This window comes from Micrasema longulum, unplaced genomic scaffold (genome assembly GCF_059751315.1).
Source record: "Micrasema longulum isolate JH-2025_06_02 unplaced genomic scaffold, ASM5975131v1 h1tg000214l, whole genome shotgun sequence".
Taxonomy (NCBI): domain Eukaryota; kingdom Metazoa; phylum Arthropoda; class Insecta; order Trichoptera; family Brachycentridae; genus Micrasema; species Micrasema longulum.
In genome coordinates, this window is record NW_028277419.1 from 193,581 (window position 1) to 212,280 (window position 18,700).

The 18,700-nt window shown below is 33.0% G+C and overlaps 1 protein-coding gene across 1 annotated transcript in view; it reads right to left on the bottom strand.

Annotated features, from left to right (window-relative positions):
* The window catches only part of Ptr (patched domain-containing protein), a 131,549-nt gene that overhangs the window by 31,025 nt on the left and 81,824 nt on the right, over positions 1-18,700 (bottom strand). The window contains exons 2-3 of the mRNA XM_088243468.1: positions 8,930-9,206; positions 581-795 (exon numbers count right to left, since the gene is read on the bottom strand). Of these exons, the coding sequence (XP_088099594.1) occupies positions 581-795; positions 8,930-9,206 (492 nt within the window). The remainder of the gene's footprint in view (positions 1-580; positions 796-8,929; positions 9,207-18,700) is intronic.

An 18,700-nucleotide genomic window follows, 5' to 3' on the forward strand; every position in this document is an offset into this window, starting at 1 on the left:
GGTTACATAAAACATAAAAGGACAACAAAATAATAAAAACGAAAATTAAATAAACTTATCACAGTTGGAGGCATAGGTCGTGAGATAAAATATTTTTTGTTTTTTTAGAGGTTAAAACAACGCACTAATGTTGACATGTACTTTAAACATTATATTTGAAGTTACATAATGTTACACCATGCACATTTTTTTCGCCTCGTGGTCTGCATATCAGCATGTTTGCCTACCATGCAAGAAGCGAGTTTTATTCCCGACATGATAGACATGAAATATTTTTTAAATAGGTGTTTTAGGCGAGAATATATCACGGTCCCACCTGCCATCGTAAAACTGATCATCTTAGCATCATGCAACATAAATATGATTGATTTACGCTGTGGGTATCAGCACAGTGGTCTATGCACCATCGTGATTTTTTGTGTTCAATTTCGTAGTTCTAATAATAAAAATGTCTATAAGTAGGACTATAAATGGTTTTTAAAATTGTTACAGTATAATACATATAAATATTTTCTGTAATGCCGCCGTTTTCTAAATAATAAAATAAATATTTTTAAAGTGATTCTTTCAAAAAATTTACATCATCGATGACTTTATCCAAGTTGAGGATGTCATTGGTGAAGCAGTTGTCCAGCCACCTGGCACAGGAGTCTCTGTAGGTGAAGGTCCCCTCCTCCCAGGGCACGGAGGCGTTCTGCACCAGCTCGTCCAAGATTCGCAGTTCCTTCCAGACTGCTGATCGCAGCATATTCGGATCCCCATCTTTGGTCACGACTATCAAGCGCCCAAATCGACCTGCAAATTATAAAGAAAACACCGTATTAATGGCGAATGTTACTTTTTTGAAAAAAACCTACAAAAAATACAATGAACGCAGCAGCCTCCAGTAACAACTTACTATCAAGCAGATGGTATTTGGTGGTTAGATATTCGTCACTACAACGACGAAGCTCAGTGTTTTTTTTTTGTATTTTAAGCCAAAAAAATATTTTATTTTTGTGTATCGAATTATCAGCGCTATGATTTTTTTAAGTTTTATAACTTTGAAATTACTTCACCCGTGACGTCACAAGTTGTCAAAAATTGGTGATTTGTGGGTTTCTGGAAACCGTAAATCTATCCACAAGACCCTGTCATTGGTTTATTCGAAAGAACTTGCGAAGTAGTTCCTTTTTAATAACACCATTTTTATTATTTTTTTAATGCATTTTTGAGGAACTTCGATGTACATTTAAATGCTCTTATTTTCACCGCATGTAAGAAGACATTTTTTTATCTAATTTCCCGTAACACTAAACTTCATTCTACGTGTATATGTGTTTATCTTCAATTACAGAAACAGAATATATAGAATTAAATTTATTAATTTTGTATATTTCTAATACAAAGTAAATTGTATATTTGTGCACTTATAGACTATTGTTAATTAAGATCGGGGATCTATTAAGGCAATTGAATTAGACTGTGGTCTCGTGGCTAGCGGACTCATGGATCAGATGTCCGAAATTCGAACCCACATCTATCACAACTTGATTTTCATTTTTTAATAGGAAGATATTTACTTTTTGAAAATGGCCACCAACATTGAAATATTTGTGTCAAAACAGAGGTAAGGATAGATAATTCAAAATATCCTTACCTCTGTTTTGTATAAATACATTGAACTCCTTAATAAAGATACCAGTCTCGAAGAGGTCGCGAAGCGATGAAACTGGTCACTGGATATCCCAAATTTGTGGATTAATGTATCACTCGTCATTTAATTACACATTAAAAAATAATTATTAAGTTCTTATTATGTAAATAGAAATAAGTTCTCATGAATTATCTTTATCCATAGAATAGTAAACCTATGTCAAATATGTTTTCAATATATATTTTTGTTGTAAAATATGTAGTATCAAAGTTTTGGGTATTTTTATTAATAATGCATATTATTATTGCGATTTATGTTTTATTTCCAATTGTTGTATTTTTAATTTAAAGATCTATTATGTACCTATTTTAAAAATGTTCAAGGTTTATCTGTTTTTTCTGTCTTGTCTGTAATATTGTTTTGCTGCCATTTTACATTTGTAAACACTGTTTGTTTCTGGATAGTATTACCAATAATGGTAAAAGCCACAATAATTTTATTTTTTTTAAATACTGCTGGACCAGGAACTCTTGAGCAATGTTTCGATATTATGTAGGTATAATACTCTCTAATAGGAAGAGTATTATTAACCTCTGAAACATAGCTTCGGTGATGTGAAAGATGTCAGTCTCCAAAGTAATCATATTCAGCTGCCTGATTGCTCTTCTTATCGCCATGATCAGACACAGGTTGGTTCTGGAAGCCGGGAAGTAATTCAGTCTGTGCTGACGCTTTCAGAGATGTCCGTACTTTGGAAAAATTTTATCTTGATCAGTGGCGTGACAACCCATGAGCTCTTTATCTTATAAAAATCGAGCTAAAAAAAAACATTCGTTTGCTGATTTATACTATTGTGAATCAACCCTTTTATATTTTTTTGCGATTTTATTAAGAACGTATACCATATCTAGGAAGGACAGATAGTTTCCAAATAAATTGCAAAAATACCTACTACTAATACTAACATCACGCCATTTCCCCGTAGGGGTAGGCAGAGAGAATGGACCGCCACACACGTCTATCCTGGCATACATTCCTAGCTTCTTCCACATTCATCATCTTGTCATACATGCTCTTCGGTTCTGTCTGCTTTTGACATGACCAGACTTAAGATTTAGGTTTATCTGATCAGGCCACGTCTACCTTGGTCGTCCTCGTCTCACGTTACCGATCATTTTCGCCATATATACTTGTTTTACCATTCTTTCGTTGTCCATTCGTTCTACGTGACCAAACCATCTTAGAGACACTTTCTCTTATCAATTATACTTGACTCAGATGACAGGCGCAGTGGCGCAGTTGGTTAGACGGCCAACTGTGAAACTGGCGTCGCGGGTTCGATTCCCGCCAGTTGCATGACAAAAATCCAAGAAAGATTTCTCAATTGGTCTGGGTGTTGAAGTGTATTTTTCGTTACCTCCTTCCATATTTCTCTATCCCACCTGCTGACAAGCCTCAAAATAGAGGCTTAGTAGGTTATTCCTCATAAAATGAAATTTACACTCTCGCCTGATTTCATCATTCGTAACCCTGTCATACATTCGTCTCCGACAAGAGATCGAATTTCAACCGCGTTCTCGCAACTCGGCTTTCATCCTTCCTCTGCCAGTTCCATGTTTCACTTCCATACATAAGTGTTGGGACTAAAACTCCGTTGTGCACTGCCAGTTTAGCTTCGATTGACATATTCTTGTAAGAAATTACTGTGCGTAGTGCTCCGTTCATTTTGTCTTCCGCGTAAAATATAATTTGTTTTGTATTGCTGTAAGCCCGATATGTAAATTTTATCAATAAAAAACGTCAACGTTTTTAGCGCTGAATTTAATAAAGATCCTTTTCACCTAGGAGCAATGGCGTATTCAAGGAGGCACTGTTACATAAAGGAGTAAAATATTGGTGGGGAATCTCATATAAAGCCCAATGACATCTGTCGTTGGTTGAAATCGTGTTTTGCACGTAAGATTTTTTTCTTTTAGGGCTAGTGTAAATCGTCCCTACGCCTTGACACACAGAATGACCTCTCAAAATTGTTCAAGGGGAAATTGCGTTTAGCTCAAATAGACGGATGTTAGTTAAATGTCAGAATTGATGACTTATTCAATATTTGAGAACAAATGTTTACATATTATGTATATTTTTGGAAACGTTATTTTTAAAATATTTTTATTTGATTTAGTTATATAAAAAGATACATGCTTTTTTCCTATGACAATCAACTTTTATATATTTTGTCAATCATTAAAACTGTAATTTTCTAAAGAAGAGACTAGCTCTTGCGCTTGGAGAATGATATTATTATTTAGTAATTTCAAGTTATACAGGGTGTTCTTTAAACCCTGTCACATCTGAAACGTCGATGATCAGTATTGACAAGAAGACATATTGGCATATTTAAAAAAATATTTAGAACAAAATTTAAAAAAAAAAAAGAAATATAAAAAAAAATGGTTGTTTAGTGAGGGGAGCGCGGCCATACGTCATCGGCGTATCAGACTCCCCCCTCCCCCCTCGTTTCTCCCCTGCAGAAGTAAGCAACCATTTGCTAATTTTGATATATATTTTTTTTAAAACAACAATTATCTTAATTTACAAAACTATAAAGCTTCATTAATTATCTCACAATACATACTTGTATGTCAATAAATACTTACTTTGTTATATTTTCACCGAAATTCAAATATAAATACCTAAATTCCCCATTACCTATTAAACACTTAGCCTCACCCTTAACCATTGGTTTTTCCCTCAATTATGATTAATGTACATGCTAAAGTTCATAGGATTATTTTTATTTTCTACCTTGATTACCTTGAATTATATAACTATATAAGGACATTCAATCCAAATAATCTTCACATTCATTTGAAAATGCCCTAATAAGGCGAAACAATTGTCACGAAGTTTTTATTTTTATATGTTTATATTTGTAAAAATAAAATAAAGTGTTCAGTAGACTCAAATCAGTGTTTGATTTCTAATTATGAGTTTAAATATGGAGTTCTACAAAATAAACACCAAATCAATCAATACAAAGTACATTATTTTTCTTAAATTAAAAAGTTAAAATTAAATTTATATCTTTATATAATCACTTTGTAAGCGCCCTTGGGGTATTATATAACGAAAATGGCGTTATATAAGTTATCCATAATTATTGTTATTATTATATCGGGTCTGGATGACCTTTGAGATCATCATTGCATCTTTTAGGCAGTTGATCATCTCTATTTCACCTGCTATTATGGGTTGGTGGTATTATAGTTATTGGCTATCAACAACTCGAAGCTAACGGTAATTTCACCTGGAAGTGAGATCTGCACGACTCCAATACTCAGGTCAGATTGAAGGTCACGGGACTTCCACTATGTATGCCAAAACCTACATTCCATCCAACATGTTTCTGTCGGCGAAGCAATCAAATCATTTATTGTTTTAATGGTCAATCACTGTTACATGATTTGTAGAGTTACGCACGCTTAGCAGAGAAGCGGGAATATAATATACACCAATGTGTAAACAAAACACTGTATGCAACATTTGTTAGTAATTTGTTTAAAAACAGTACAATTACATATATAAAGAAACTTGTGTGCAAGAAACAGAACAAAAATAACATAAAACTATGTAGCGAAGACTAACAAGAGAAATAAAATAATGGGATACAATATATTGAAAAACATTATCAACATTCAAAATTTCGAGATGAGCCATACTAATCCATCTTCGTCCCATACTGTGTTAATGGCGAAGAGATACACGAAGAGCAGGAAGATATATGCCAACGAATTCCATCTGTGCGACGAATTGACTAGGCTACATATTCTGGACATTGGGGCATAAAAACAAAAGTTGCTGTTAGGATGTTTGATAAATAGAAAATTTTGACTTTTGGCGACATGGTCGCGAACATGAAGAGAAATTGATTGAAACAGAGATGGGACATCACTTATCGTATTAAGTATTTTGAATATGCAAATAAGGTTTACCTCCGTTCTACGTTTCTTCAATGAAAACAGATTTGAAAACAGATTGTTCTATTTCAGTATTGGAATATTTAAAAAATAAAAAGTCAAAATTCTGAAAAATAATATTCTTATAAATAATCAAATACCTTTTAAATATAGCCCACTTTTTGATTAAAAAATTAACCAATCTTGTAACTTTCAACCTCTTGGCCCCTTCCCTTCTGAACTCCCCACCCAAACCCATTCACCAACATACCACTGAATATTAGAACCATTTTTTTTAGACACGGAAGTGATTGCATACTCTTAAACTCTGCATGTAGTTTATGTATTTGTTTATAAATACTATTTTTTTATTTTATTTGGGAAACCAACAGTTGTACATACAATTTATAGTAAACAAATAGATATACTGTATAAACTTAGAACCAATAAAATATTTCCACAAAGTATACAAAGTTAGTAAAGAGAATCGGGCTCTGGTCCCGTGGCTAGTGTTGCGGACTCACGGATCAGAGGTCCGAGGTTCGAACCCCACTCTACCCCAACTTGATTTCCATTTTCTAATAGTGAGTTATTTACAACTCGTTGAAAATGGTCACCAAAATTGAAATATTTGGGTAAATTATAAGAACACCAATATTTTTTTATTTTTTTAAATATATATATTACTTATTATATAAATACATATAAGTTTATACATGCAAAAATGTAATTTTCATGTACTCGCATATATTTTTCAATAATCAAAGAAAATAGATTATTTTTTTAAAGAACAGTAAGTTATTGTTAATTGGGCGGGATCACGACAAGGATGCTTGAAGAGAGGATAAGGAGGGGAAGAGAGATGTACATATTTATTTTTATAATATCTACTAAGTTACATAATGCATTTTTAGTGTAAATTTTAAATCTGATCAAGTGATGTTACTATATATAGTAAAACTACGGCGATGGTAAAAGCGAAAGTGTATTTTAGTATTTACATGTTGGTGTAGTGAGTATCCTGACGATGAAACCGGTGCATCTGGAAACCGGTAGACATAAAAAGCCGCTAAGTGGTTATATACTGATATTTACCAAAATTAGTAAAGTGAAAGGTGAGTTTTTGGCGCCTCAAAACCAAAACCAACCAGCTACGGGAAGGTAACCCCAATAGAAAAATCCAGCAGAGAAGGCAACGGGAAACCACTCTGGTTATCTTTTCCCAGGAATAACTACGGCGTGTAAATCAATAAGCAGTCCTCCTGGGTGCGTAATGTAAAATTAGCTCAGGACAGATACATATGCTTTCGCTGTAGTGATCGCCAACGCCAGGGGGACCCGGCAAGGCACTTGAAGAAGTAAAGTAAAAAGTCACACATTAACCTAACATTTCACTTCAGTACTAACGGTAATTTAACTCGGGACCCAGTTATGTATTTAAGGTGCTTTAAGTGGGTTCTCTGGTTTGAAGGTTAGATTTTTGTGAGAACCAATAAAAAAGAAAAAATAAAAAAGTTTTAAGTGTTTTAAGAGTATACATAGAAATTTTTGGCTAAAAATATTCATTGAAACCAAAGAAAAAATGGACGTTCACTCCCTCCACAAAATCAGCTAATTGGCTTATTTGAAACATAAAAAATTGCCGAGGTTTTAATTTGTAAGCTTATATCCACAGAATGGACTATTATGAAAAGAAAAAAATGAAAATTGGATTTTTGACAGATTTCGGAAAAAAAATTTTTTGAATTTCATGTATTTTTTGGAAACCTTTTGTTAAAAAAATAAAAAAATATTTTAAATTTTGGGATGATAACGGATCATTTCGTGCGTCTATATATGTTGAGTCGACCCTATAAATTTGAAGTGAATCAGCCATCTCAAGATATCATGGAGGAAAGTTTAAAAAACATAGTGTTGAGGAAAACACGTTTCAAGTTTCAAGTACAGTTACAACTCATACCAGTGCTCCGAATAGCTGCCTCTTCTAAACTGCTATATCTTTATATTGGCTTTGAATTTTAAAAATTTACTTGACCAACACATTCTCGATATATTAAGGAAACAATGCAAAAAAAAAATCTTTTTGAACCCATCAAACACCCATCCGGTTTAATATTCTCAATATCTTCGTTTAATTTTATACCTATTTATTATGGATTATTATTATACAGGGCATTCTATTTCTGCGATGCATATTTAAAATTTTATTTGATGTTATTGGAGACTCATAAATAGACGCGCAGCAAAAACTGCAATCGGATTTTAATCAAGTTTTAAGATGGTCACATGATTATAGCCTAACAATAAATATAAAAAAAACGAAAGCGTTACACATTACGTCCCCATATAATAGACCAAAAGAAGATTTGTTAATATATGCACACACTCACGAATGCTTGCATATCAATCTACAAGACTGCAAATGCACAAAAATAGATCACGTATCAAAATATAAGTATTTAGGTATTTATTATAGATTCCACTTTTAATTGGGAAGAACAGATAAAAGCAGTTTGCAATAAGCTAAGAGTTTGCATACTTAACATGTACCATTTAAAATCATACATACCATACCCAGTGCTGAGACTAGTTTACTTGGAGCTAGTTGACCCAATTATTCAATATGGATTAAGAATATGGGGACTAAGTTTTTAATCTTATACGGATAGTGTCTTGAACTTACAGGTACAAATTTTAAAAATCATCGTACCTGTAAAAATAAAGAATGAGGCAAAATACAACAATAAAATATTATCCCCCTCGGGAGAAATCCAGATTTGTGTATGTACAAAAATACACATACCAAAAAAATAATGTTGTGTAATAAAATATTAGTTGATTTTGTTAACGTTTTGCCAATTAACAAACAGTGTCAGTATTAGATAATGACAGATCATTTCCTCGATTGCAATTTTAAATCCAAAATAAATCGCCAGATCATGACCCGACAAGTATCGGCACAGCAGCTGATGGTACCACGACAGAAAAACTACTATGGTGACAGAACAATGGGTAGTGTAGTACCAAAACTATACAATTTAATACCAGCTAAAAATCGTGAAGAAAAAAACCTAATTTCATTAAAAAAAATATTCAAAAAGTTATTAAACAGCAAGTGAAACTTAAGTGTATAAATATATTTTATTCTTTAATTATTATTAAACTATGTACTTACATATAAATTTTTTTAAAAATGTAATGTAACCCGCAGACAAGCTTCGGCTTTGCGGGAACAAAAATACTATTATGTATGTTACTTATTTGTTAAAATGAATAAAACTTGAAAAAAAAAAAAAATGACTTCTGTATGAGTACTTTTTCCCATTTGATAAATTTTTCATACCTGGTCTCGTTATCCTGCCAACGTTAAACCTGTGCGTGTAGTTGACCTTGAAGAACTCCTCGACGATATTCCTCTCCGTCTTGCCGGCGCCGCTGATGGGGGAGAAAAGGTACTCCGGGTCGATCTCGTACCGGATCTGCTGGTACCCGGTGATGCACAGCAGAGTCAGCAGTACGGGCACTATGAGGAAGTAGCCGGGGTGCTTGCCGACCGTCAGCCCGAGCTTGTAGAAGGAGCGGTTCAGCTTGTTATCCACGAATGTTATACCGCACGTCATCTGGAAAAAAATCGTTCTTTAAATTACCATTGATCAGTTTCTTTGAAACTATATCCCGCAACTGTTATGACACGGTCACCCCATAAAAAAGTATGCCATGATTTATTTGAAAAGTACCTATTTTTACAAAATTTTTACAACGTTTTTGCTATATATATAAAAATGCGAATTTTGTGTCTATTTTAAGTTTGAAACAATGCCAAAGTAAAAGTTTAAGTTTACGAGTAAAATAATCTGGCTACCTATTTTGAATCTTCTCGCAGGGGTAGAGTGGTTAATTCTGGATTTTTATTTATTTATTTATTTATTTATTTATTTATTTATTTATTTATTTATTTATTTATTTATTTATTTATTTATTTATTTATTTATTTATTTATTTATTTATTTATTTATTAACGGACATTGTCCATGTATACAATTTATAAGGTTTAAATATTACAATAAAAGAGTAGTTTAAAACATTTAAAGAAAAAAATTTATTTTATGCATGCGACTACACTTTGCTTCATATATGGCCAAACTGATGATTAAACCGTCAAAAGACGTAAACTAAACAGTTTTTCGTTTGACATTTCACAGTTCAACACTATAAAACTGTTTTAAAATCGGAAAAAACGAATACGATTTGGTCAATTCAACCTAATAAAGTCTTTTAGGTAATGTGTAAGGTCACAATAATGTTTTTAATAAAAACTATCATATAGGACTTCACGTGTTCGTATTTTTTGACATTTAATCATCAGGGAGGCAATATATGAAGCAAAGTGTAATCGCATGCAAAAAATAAAAATTCACAAAAATCTTTCTTCTCTGCCCCTAGAGAAGATTCAGAATAGCACCCCAAGACCCTAATTTTATTATATCTACTACTTGTTTGACAGAGATTTCAACGACGACGTATTTGATTTACTATCTATTAAGACAATATGAACAGTAATATATAAAGTAAGTGTAAGGTAGGACCGGATGCAGGGCCCATCTGCAGCAAGATCTAAAAATCTTATAGGTCTTGCTGCTGACGGCGTGCCTTAAATGGAATTCAGTTCTCATAAAATAGACCCCTGGAGGTTGCGACCCACAGGTTAAAAAACACTGGTTTAAGGGCAAGCTCTCGTCATTCCTGCATTAGGAATAACACAAAAGTGTGTTCTTAAGGCTCTATTGGGGGTCCCTATCAGGACACCCACAGCGAAGGTGTTTGAACAAGGACGCGTTTTGGATGTCAGGCGACTATAGAATGCTCTCTCAACAAATTAACTAAACTGCAAGAGTGATGTTTAGGAAAAAAACTTAAAACTCATCTGTTCCTTTAGATCATTTGAATAAATCCGTAGCATGTGATGACAAAATATATTGTTTTACTTAAATTTTAAGGCAAATTTAATACAATATTCAATAAATCAACTGCTTTGCGCCTTTGATATATTAAGTAAATGGCTGTTTATAAGTTATTCATAATAATTATTCAAAAAACTCATTGCACATCTGATCGATCGTAAAAACGGAAATTTAATCAGATTTTTAAAATATGTCAAAAAATACTACAGAAAGGTGTAGTTTTTTCGTAAGTACCTTTTTTCAATAAAATAATAAAATAAAAACGGAATTCGTCTATTGTATAACTAAGAAAATAGTTTATTTGTTTATTTGATATGCGCATTTTCGAGAAACGATCATAGACCTTCGGTCATATTATTTGACCTCTTATCATATTCCGAGACCTTTGCTATACACCGATTTATGTTTATCTTTACAAATATGCTACGGAATAATGATAATAAATCAAATTATACTTTTATTTAAGTTAATTAGAATTAATAACGGAAAACAAACCGTTCTTCCGTCTCTCGGCGGATAAAAAATACAGTACTGTGAGTAAAATAAAACCCAAACCCTAGATAAGTGTTTTCGACTCGATGGATTGGATTATGGATAACTTATATAGCGCCATTTTCGTAATAAAATACCTCAAGGGCGCTTTACATGGTGATTCTATTGTTAAGTTAATTTAATTGAAGCTTTTAAATTTGTAATTTAATTAAAATAATTTATTTTGTTGTCACGTGCTACGGATTTATTCAAATGATTTAGAGAACAAGTGGGTTTTAAGTTTTTTCCGAAACATCACTTCACTTTTACAGCCTCGCACCTCTGCCGGGAGAGCATTCTATGCCATAGGGCCTGCGACCGCAAATGAGCGTTCACCAAATTTAGTGCGCTGTTTGCGTAGAGGTATAATAACTTTTCCTCTCGCCGTAGACGTAGCTGATCTAAACGTGAGACGCCTGTCAGCTAGTTCCTCTGGAATGCATAGTTCCCTTAGATATTCCGGAGCCGAGTTGTGCAGTGACTTATACATAAGCCAACAGAGTTTGTATTCGACCCTCTGTGGAAAACGTAGCCAGTGTAGTTCCCGAAGTAGTGGAGTGATATGACTGAACTTAGAGATTACGAAAATAAGTCTCGATGGCTACTCTCATGTAAAAATCCTGGGAAATTAAATCGAGTAGAGATAAGACTGTTTCACTGTATAGAAGGTGAAGCGTTTGCTTACCATTTTTAAGGTCCCGATTCGATTTTTGGCAGAGTGGACGTAATCATCATGACACATAACCCTTTCCGCACCCAGTGACACATAGGGCATTTCATTGGCAAACCATATGCAGCGTATTTTAATAATCTTATATGAAAACACGGTGATCAGTCTTACTCTTGTGCCAGTCCGGAAACAATGAAATATTGCATTTTAAACTACATTTTAAATCAATATTTTATGTCCACCCTACCAGAAATCGAACCCAGAACCTTAAAAATGTTAGGCGAACGCATCAACCACTTTACAACGAAACGTACTTATATATACTCAATATCCTTATTCAGGATTTTACCTGAGAGCACCCATTGAGTCGAAAATACTCATCCAGGGTTTTGGTTCTATTCCACACACAGAACTGTATTCTATATTTGCTCGTACTTACACAGAAGTAAAACATTGGTTTTTAAAGTGGTTTACCCTGCTATTATTTATTCCTTGTTACAAAAATTATAAAGATACGATGCAGTTGTAATGCCCATGCAGTTTCGCCTGCACCACTGGATTCAGATATGGAATGAATGGTGTTGATAAAATATTACAGATAATTTGTCAGGAACGAAGAGATTCGAAAGAAAACGCAACAGCTTTTGATTTTATCAAACTTTGTTTACAAAGTGACTGCGAGTATTGTTAGATAAGATCAACCCTGCTTGCCCCTTCTACCAGCCTCTGCGCAGCAGGCGCCCCGGAAGACCATCGACCACTATTCACCGACTGTATTCAGTGAAACTTCGAAATGTTGAAATGGCATGGGAGGAAGCGAAGACTAGTGGTGGCCATATACTCCTCATTGGAAGTGTAAATGGTCAAAGAAAAAGTAGTCTTAATATACTGTTATGTTCAAATATGATTCTGAGTTTGTAATTTAAAAGAACTGCGCTCAAGCTGCTGGTATTTTTCTTTTTCTTGAGGTTGGTAAGACTGTCATTATCATTAGCGCGATCTGTCATGTATTTTTTATTTGTGGCATCTGCGTAAACAAGACGTTCTTTGGTGTACTCTGCGAAAATTGGTAAATTTTCTTCAAAAATATCAACGCAAATTTGTCGCCGAAGAGACGCTTTTTTACAAAGAATACCGCTTATTTGGCGTATCAATATGGATGCTGAGACGTGGTTGCATGAATATGACGTGGAAACAAGTCGACAATCCTCGGAGTGGCGCTTGCCGAAACCCAAATAACTACACCAAAGTCGTTAAAAAATCGAAGATATTGTTTATTTTCTTGGATTATTATGGTGTCGTGCACTAAGAGTTCTTTCCAACGGGCCAGACAGTCAATGAGGAATACTATTAAGGTGTATTGAAGCGTTTGAGGGAGAATATTATATACAGATTTATTGAATGATAACCCTTAGTTTTTGCATAACGGTAATGCGTCGCCTCACACATTTCTCCTCGTATGCAATGAATATTACCTCTATGCTTGTAGGCGATTATTTTGCCAAAAACAACGTAAAAGTCGTTCCTTATGTACTGTATCCACCTGATTTGGTTCCGTGTGGCTTTTTCCTATTCCCTAAACTCAAATTTCCATATTGCAAAAGGATTTTGACTCGATTGTGACGTTAAAAGAAAATTCACGAAATCGGCATTCGAGAAGTGCTACGAAGATTGGGAAAAATGTTGGCAGAGGTGTGTTGCTTCTAAAGGTGATTAATTTGAAAAGGAAAAAATAAATATTTATAAATAATTTATCTACAGTTGTTTTTTTTTCATAAATTCCGGTTATATTTAAAAATAAGGTATTATTTTTGTGTTTCCATCCATGCCACCAAAAATAAAAAGTAACATAACAATGTTTGATTATGTCCAAATGCTTGCAGACTGGCTGGATTTCTTCCCTAGGGAGTTGTTCATATTTAAATTTATTTCAACAGAGAGAGAAAACATTTTTGAGAAGGGAATATGGAAGTCTAGGTATTTACAGGGCTTATGACCTGTCATTGGCTGGTTTAAGTGGCCACTTTACACACTGTGTAACATTCACCATTCTGCCCATGTTTGAACGTCCACATTTCCTCAACTTTTCCATCTGTTGACTTTTGTGATGTAAAAGAGCTGAAACCTTTATCACGTAGGTGCGATTCATCCAGCTGAACCAAATCACCTACTAGGCAACGCCTGAAAACAATTTTCCAATTTTTATACTTCTTCGTTTACCAGGTAGTAATTCAACAATGTTTGATTATGTCTAAATGCTTGCAGACTGGCTGGATTTCCTCCCTAGGGAGTTTTTCATATTTAAATTTATTTCAACAGAGAGGGAAAACATTTTCGAGAAGGGGCTATGAAAGTCTAGGCATTTACAGGGCTTATGACCTGTCATTGGCTAGTTTAAGTGGCCACAGATGAAAGACTTGAGGAAATGTGGATACTCAAACATGCGCAGAATGATGAATGTTACACAGTGTGTAAAGTGGCCACTTAAACCAGCCAATGACAGGTCATAAGCTCTGTAAATGCCTAGACTTCCATATTCCCTTCTCAAAAATGTTTTCCCTCTCTGTTGAAATAAATTTAAAAAGTAACATGTTCATAAAATATTCTGAGAGCAACGATATTAACGCCCCAGTGTCCACTCAAACCAGTCCAGAAAAAGAGGCCACTTAAACCAATCGATGACAGGTCATAAGACCTGTTGATGCATAGACTTACAGATCGCCTTCTAAAAAATGTTTACTCTTTCTGTTGAAATTAATTTAGGAAATATACGTGTGCTAAATAGGGCAGCACAACTTGTTATTTTCTAATTCTTTATTCGATCGAATGCCATGTTTATATATTTCTATCAGCTATTTGCCTCTCACTTGTCTTACATCCTTTCACTAATGTATGTCACGTTGGATAATATTTTCTTCGAAATCATTAACATTTAATCTTAAAGAATAATCATCTTGGTCAGTTGTGTAACGAAATTTCTGCAAAGATCGTTATATTATGATGAGTGAGAAATATCGTTAAGTAAACTTACGGTTCCATCGTTATTTCTGCGCAGTATGAGATTCCTATGGTTTTATTCAATTGACTCTTAAACCAGGTGTTACCGACTATTTGAATGAAAAGCGAATGAAAACTTCGTTAATTTTAAAGCCTTCTAGGCTCTACAATACAACGAAATATCATTATATATCTACTTTTATGTAAGAAATAAGCTGTGAAACATTTTGACTTAAGCTTTTCAAACAGATATCTCAATAGTAATGAAGAACTAGAGTTACTTAAGAATATGTCTTAAGAGGAAATGCGGCGGCACAAAAATTTTATGAAAAGGTATTTGGACATTGTTTTTCTGTCACTCTCTAAATGCCTCCCCAAAACCGTACAAAAAATCAACAGAATCGAGGTTTCGTTGTCCTGTTTTACGCACCTCAAAACTGAACCGATTTTGTTATTTTTAAATAAAAAAATATGTGTCGGTACGGTTTTTGGATGGTCCTAGTTCCCATAATAAACTATTTATTCAAAAAACTAAACAATAAAGACACTCCAATGATAAATATCTATAGTGTGTAAAAAAATCACACCTCTAGTGTCATAATCCAGGGAGAAAATACGGGAATTATTTTAAGTGGTGTGTCTAGTTATTTAATGTTATAATCATTTTGAATTCATCAATCAAATGTGATGATTTTTCAAATGGATGAAAGTATGAGACTAAATGCGAGATCATCGTAAATGGAGTTATATAATAACTATGTTTACTAGGGATGAAAAAAGTCTGAAAAAGATATTGAAAGGAGGGTGAGTGCCGGGGACAAGATAAACAGTGCACTTAAATAAACCGTGGGAAAAAAGGGGTTTGTCGCAGTTCACGATGGAGTCCTGGTGCCGACCCTTATGTATGGGAGCAAAGTATGGAATTGGAGTGAAGCAACAAAGGGAATGTCCAAATTAAGTAATTAAAATAAATTAAGAGGTCTAATGATACTAAAAAAATCTACATTCCATTTAGAATAAAAATGCCACAAAAAAAGATAGATACATAGTAAGAAAAGAAAGAAAAAACCTATTTACACATGCTTATTTAAGTTACAAAATGATTTTGTATCTAAAACGGTATTTATTTATTTATTTTATTTTATTTGGGAAATCAACAGTTCTACATACATATTTTTAGTAAACAAATTGATATAGTGCATAAACTCAGAACTAATAACGGATTTCCACATAGTATACAAAGTTAGTAAAGAAAATATATTACATATCAAATAAATACATACAATTTATACATATAAAAATGTTATTTTCATGTACTCAATAATCAAAGATTTTTTAAATATTTATTTTAAGAACATTAAGTTACTGAAAATTGGGCGGGATAAGGACAAAAATGCTTGAAGAGAGGATAAGGAGGGGAAGGGAGATGTACATATTTATTATTATAATGTCTACTAAGTTACATAATACATTTTTAGTGTAAATTTTAAATCTGACAGAGTGATGTTTGTGTAATCTATATTTTTTAATTTTGTATTGTACATTGAAAAAGTCCTACGAAAAAAAGCATTTTTAACATACGATGTTTTACTTATTGGTACATGAAACAGGTGGTACCGTCTACAAATCCTGGCTGGCACATGTATCGTTATTAAACCAAGCAGCTCTGAACCATTCCTGTCATAATTTTGTAAAGCAGTAGTTGGTCCGCACACACTCTGTGGTATTGTAGAGAAATGATGAGGTGAAATGAACAGGTTGTCAATCCCTGGTTAATGCTTGGTGCATTCACGAGAGTAAAAAATCTGACCGCACTTGTGATGTAAGATTAAACAAGATGTTCTATTTTTAAAGTCGAACACTTTCGTTATAAACTGTTTATAAGCCAAGTTTTCATATCCGCATTTTATTTACTTAAATTGTACGATATTTTGCAATACGGCTTATAGCAACGGAGTGCAGATACAAAAATTACTTATGGATACGCAATTATACTAACTTAGATAAGTATTTAGATAGATTAAATGTAGGTCAAGTTGTATCTAAGATATTTAATTATAATTACAGAAGTCTTTATAAATATTTACAATAACAATTAATAGTTTTAATTAATCGTTCGTTTTCTATTAGGTGTCCAAAAAAACTTTTTGAAACACTGTAAAATTAAACATTTGTCAGTGTGTAATAAGTTTATTTTCCTTTAATTACGTTCATGTTATTATCATATCAAAAATTTTAATCGGTTAACTATATTATGAAAGTCCCTCTCCTCCTCTCCTCCACTATATTTCCTCATCCCTTAACCTTCATTTCTACTGGCGGCCTTCGCGGTGTAGTGGTCAAGACGCCGGACTCACACACGAAAGGTTCCGGGTTCGATTCCTGGTGAGAATACAAACATTAATAATATAATTTTTCTTAAGCCTGGGTGTTCTGTGATGTAATTCACCACTGTAATTGGACCTCCTGGCCTGTTTTGGTGCAAAAAATTTATAAATAAATACTGTTTAATAAAAATTTTTTTTTTCTTTACCGCGTCACATATTCTCTCATTATATTTGTGAAAAACTTTAACTGGATTTATGTACTATTCTTAATATCTTATATTTTCATGATGCAAAATAAATTTAAAAGACTACTCATATATTTTTTTTATAAACTGTTAATTTATTTAATGACACGGCGACTTTTTAATTCATCTATTGGGTATTAGTAACATTAGTTGTGTTAATTTTTTCCAAATTTAAAAATGAGCTCCAAAAGTAAAACTAAATGGTATAGATCAGGTACGACATTCGAAAGAAAATTTTATGTTCTACAAGAAATTGTTTTTGCTTTTGCGAATAATACATATTACTTTATTTATTACAACAAATTACTTTATTTGAAGAAAATGGAATGTCAAGTAGACGAAAGTGAGCATTTTCGACTGCTCGTTCTCTTTGCGTTAAATCGAGAGAATAAAGCTACCAAAGCCGTTGACTAATTTTATTTTGTTGTGTCATCTTGTTCTCTTTATTTTAAAAAAAACGCTATTGAATTATCGTCGTTTTCATTCATTTTTGTCCATCTGACAATTTTTAACAAAATTGAGTCAAGTGCACAAAAGTGCTGAGAAAGTCTCTAAAAAAATGTATTTTTTAAATTGTTCAAGGGGTTTTTAAACGAATTTTGTCCCAAATTGTGGTCATTATTTATACGCATTTCGTAAAAAAACTTTAAAGCTCTTTATACTACACAGTAGACACTATTGATAAAATAACTTCCGTTTTACAAATTTATAAAGAAAAATAAAAAAAGAAATTGTGATGAATAAGTCACTCCGATACCAAAATAATAATTAAATCGCTAAATTCCACACAAATCATGGTCAAAATAGCTTTGTCGTCAAAGGTGTAAAAAATTACAATAATCTCCTCAATGAACAAAAAACTTTTAAAACTAATATATCAATAAATAAATTCAAAGTAAATTTAAAGAAATTTTTTGAACAATTGTAAAAACTGCTTTCAATTTTAGTAAGTATGAATGTATTGTTATTTTCTGTTTTTTATTTTGTACCATGTAATTATTTTATTTCTTATTTACTCGTATATTGAAAATTATATAAATTTTAATACAACAATGTTTGATTATGTCCAAATGCTTGCAGACTGGCTGGATTTCCTCCCTAGGGAGTTGTTCATATTTAAATAGTGTAATAAGTCATAAGTGTAAAATGTAATAAGTCAACAGATGGAAGAGTTGAGGAAATGTGGATGTTCAAACATAGGCAGAATGGTGAATGTTACACAGTGTGTAAAGTGGCCACTTAAACCAGCCAATGACAGGTCATAAGCCCTGTAAATGCCTAGACTTCCATATTCCCTTCTCAAAAATTTTTCCCTCTCTGTTGAAATAAATTTTAATTTTAATAAATAAATAACTATAACAGTGTAAGTCACTCTCCAAGCAC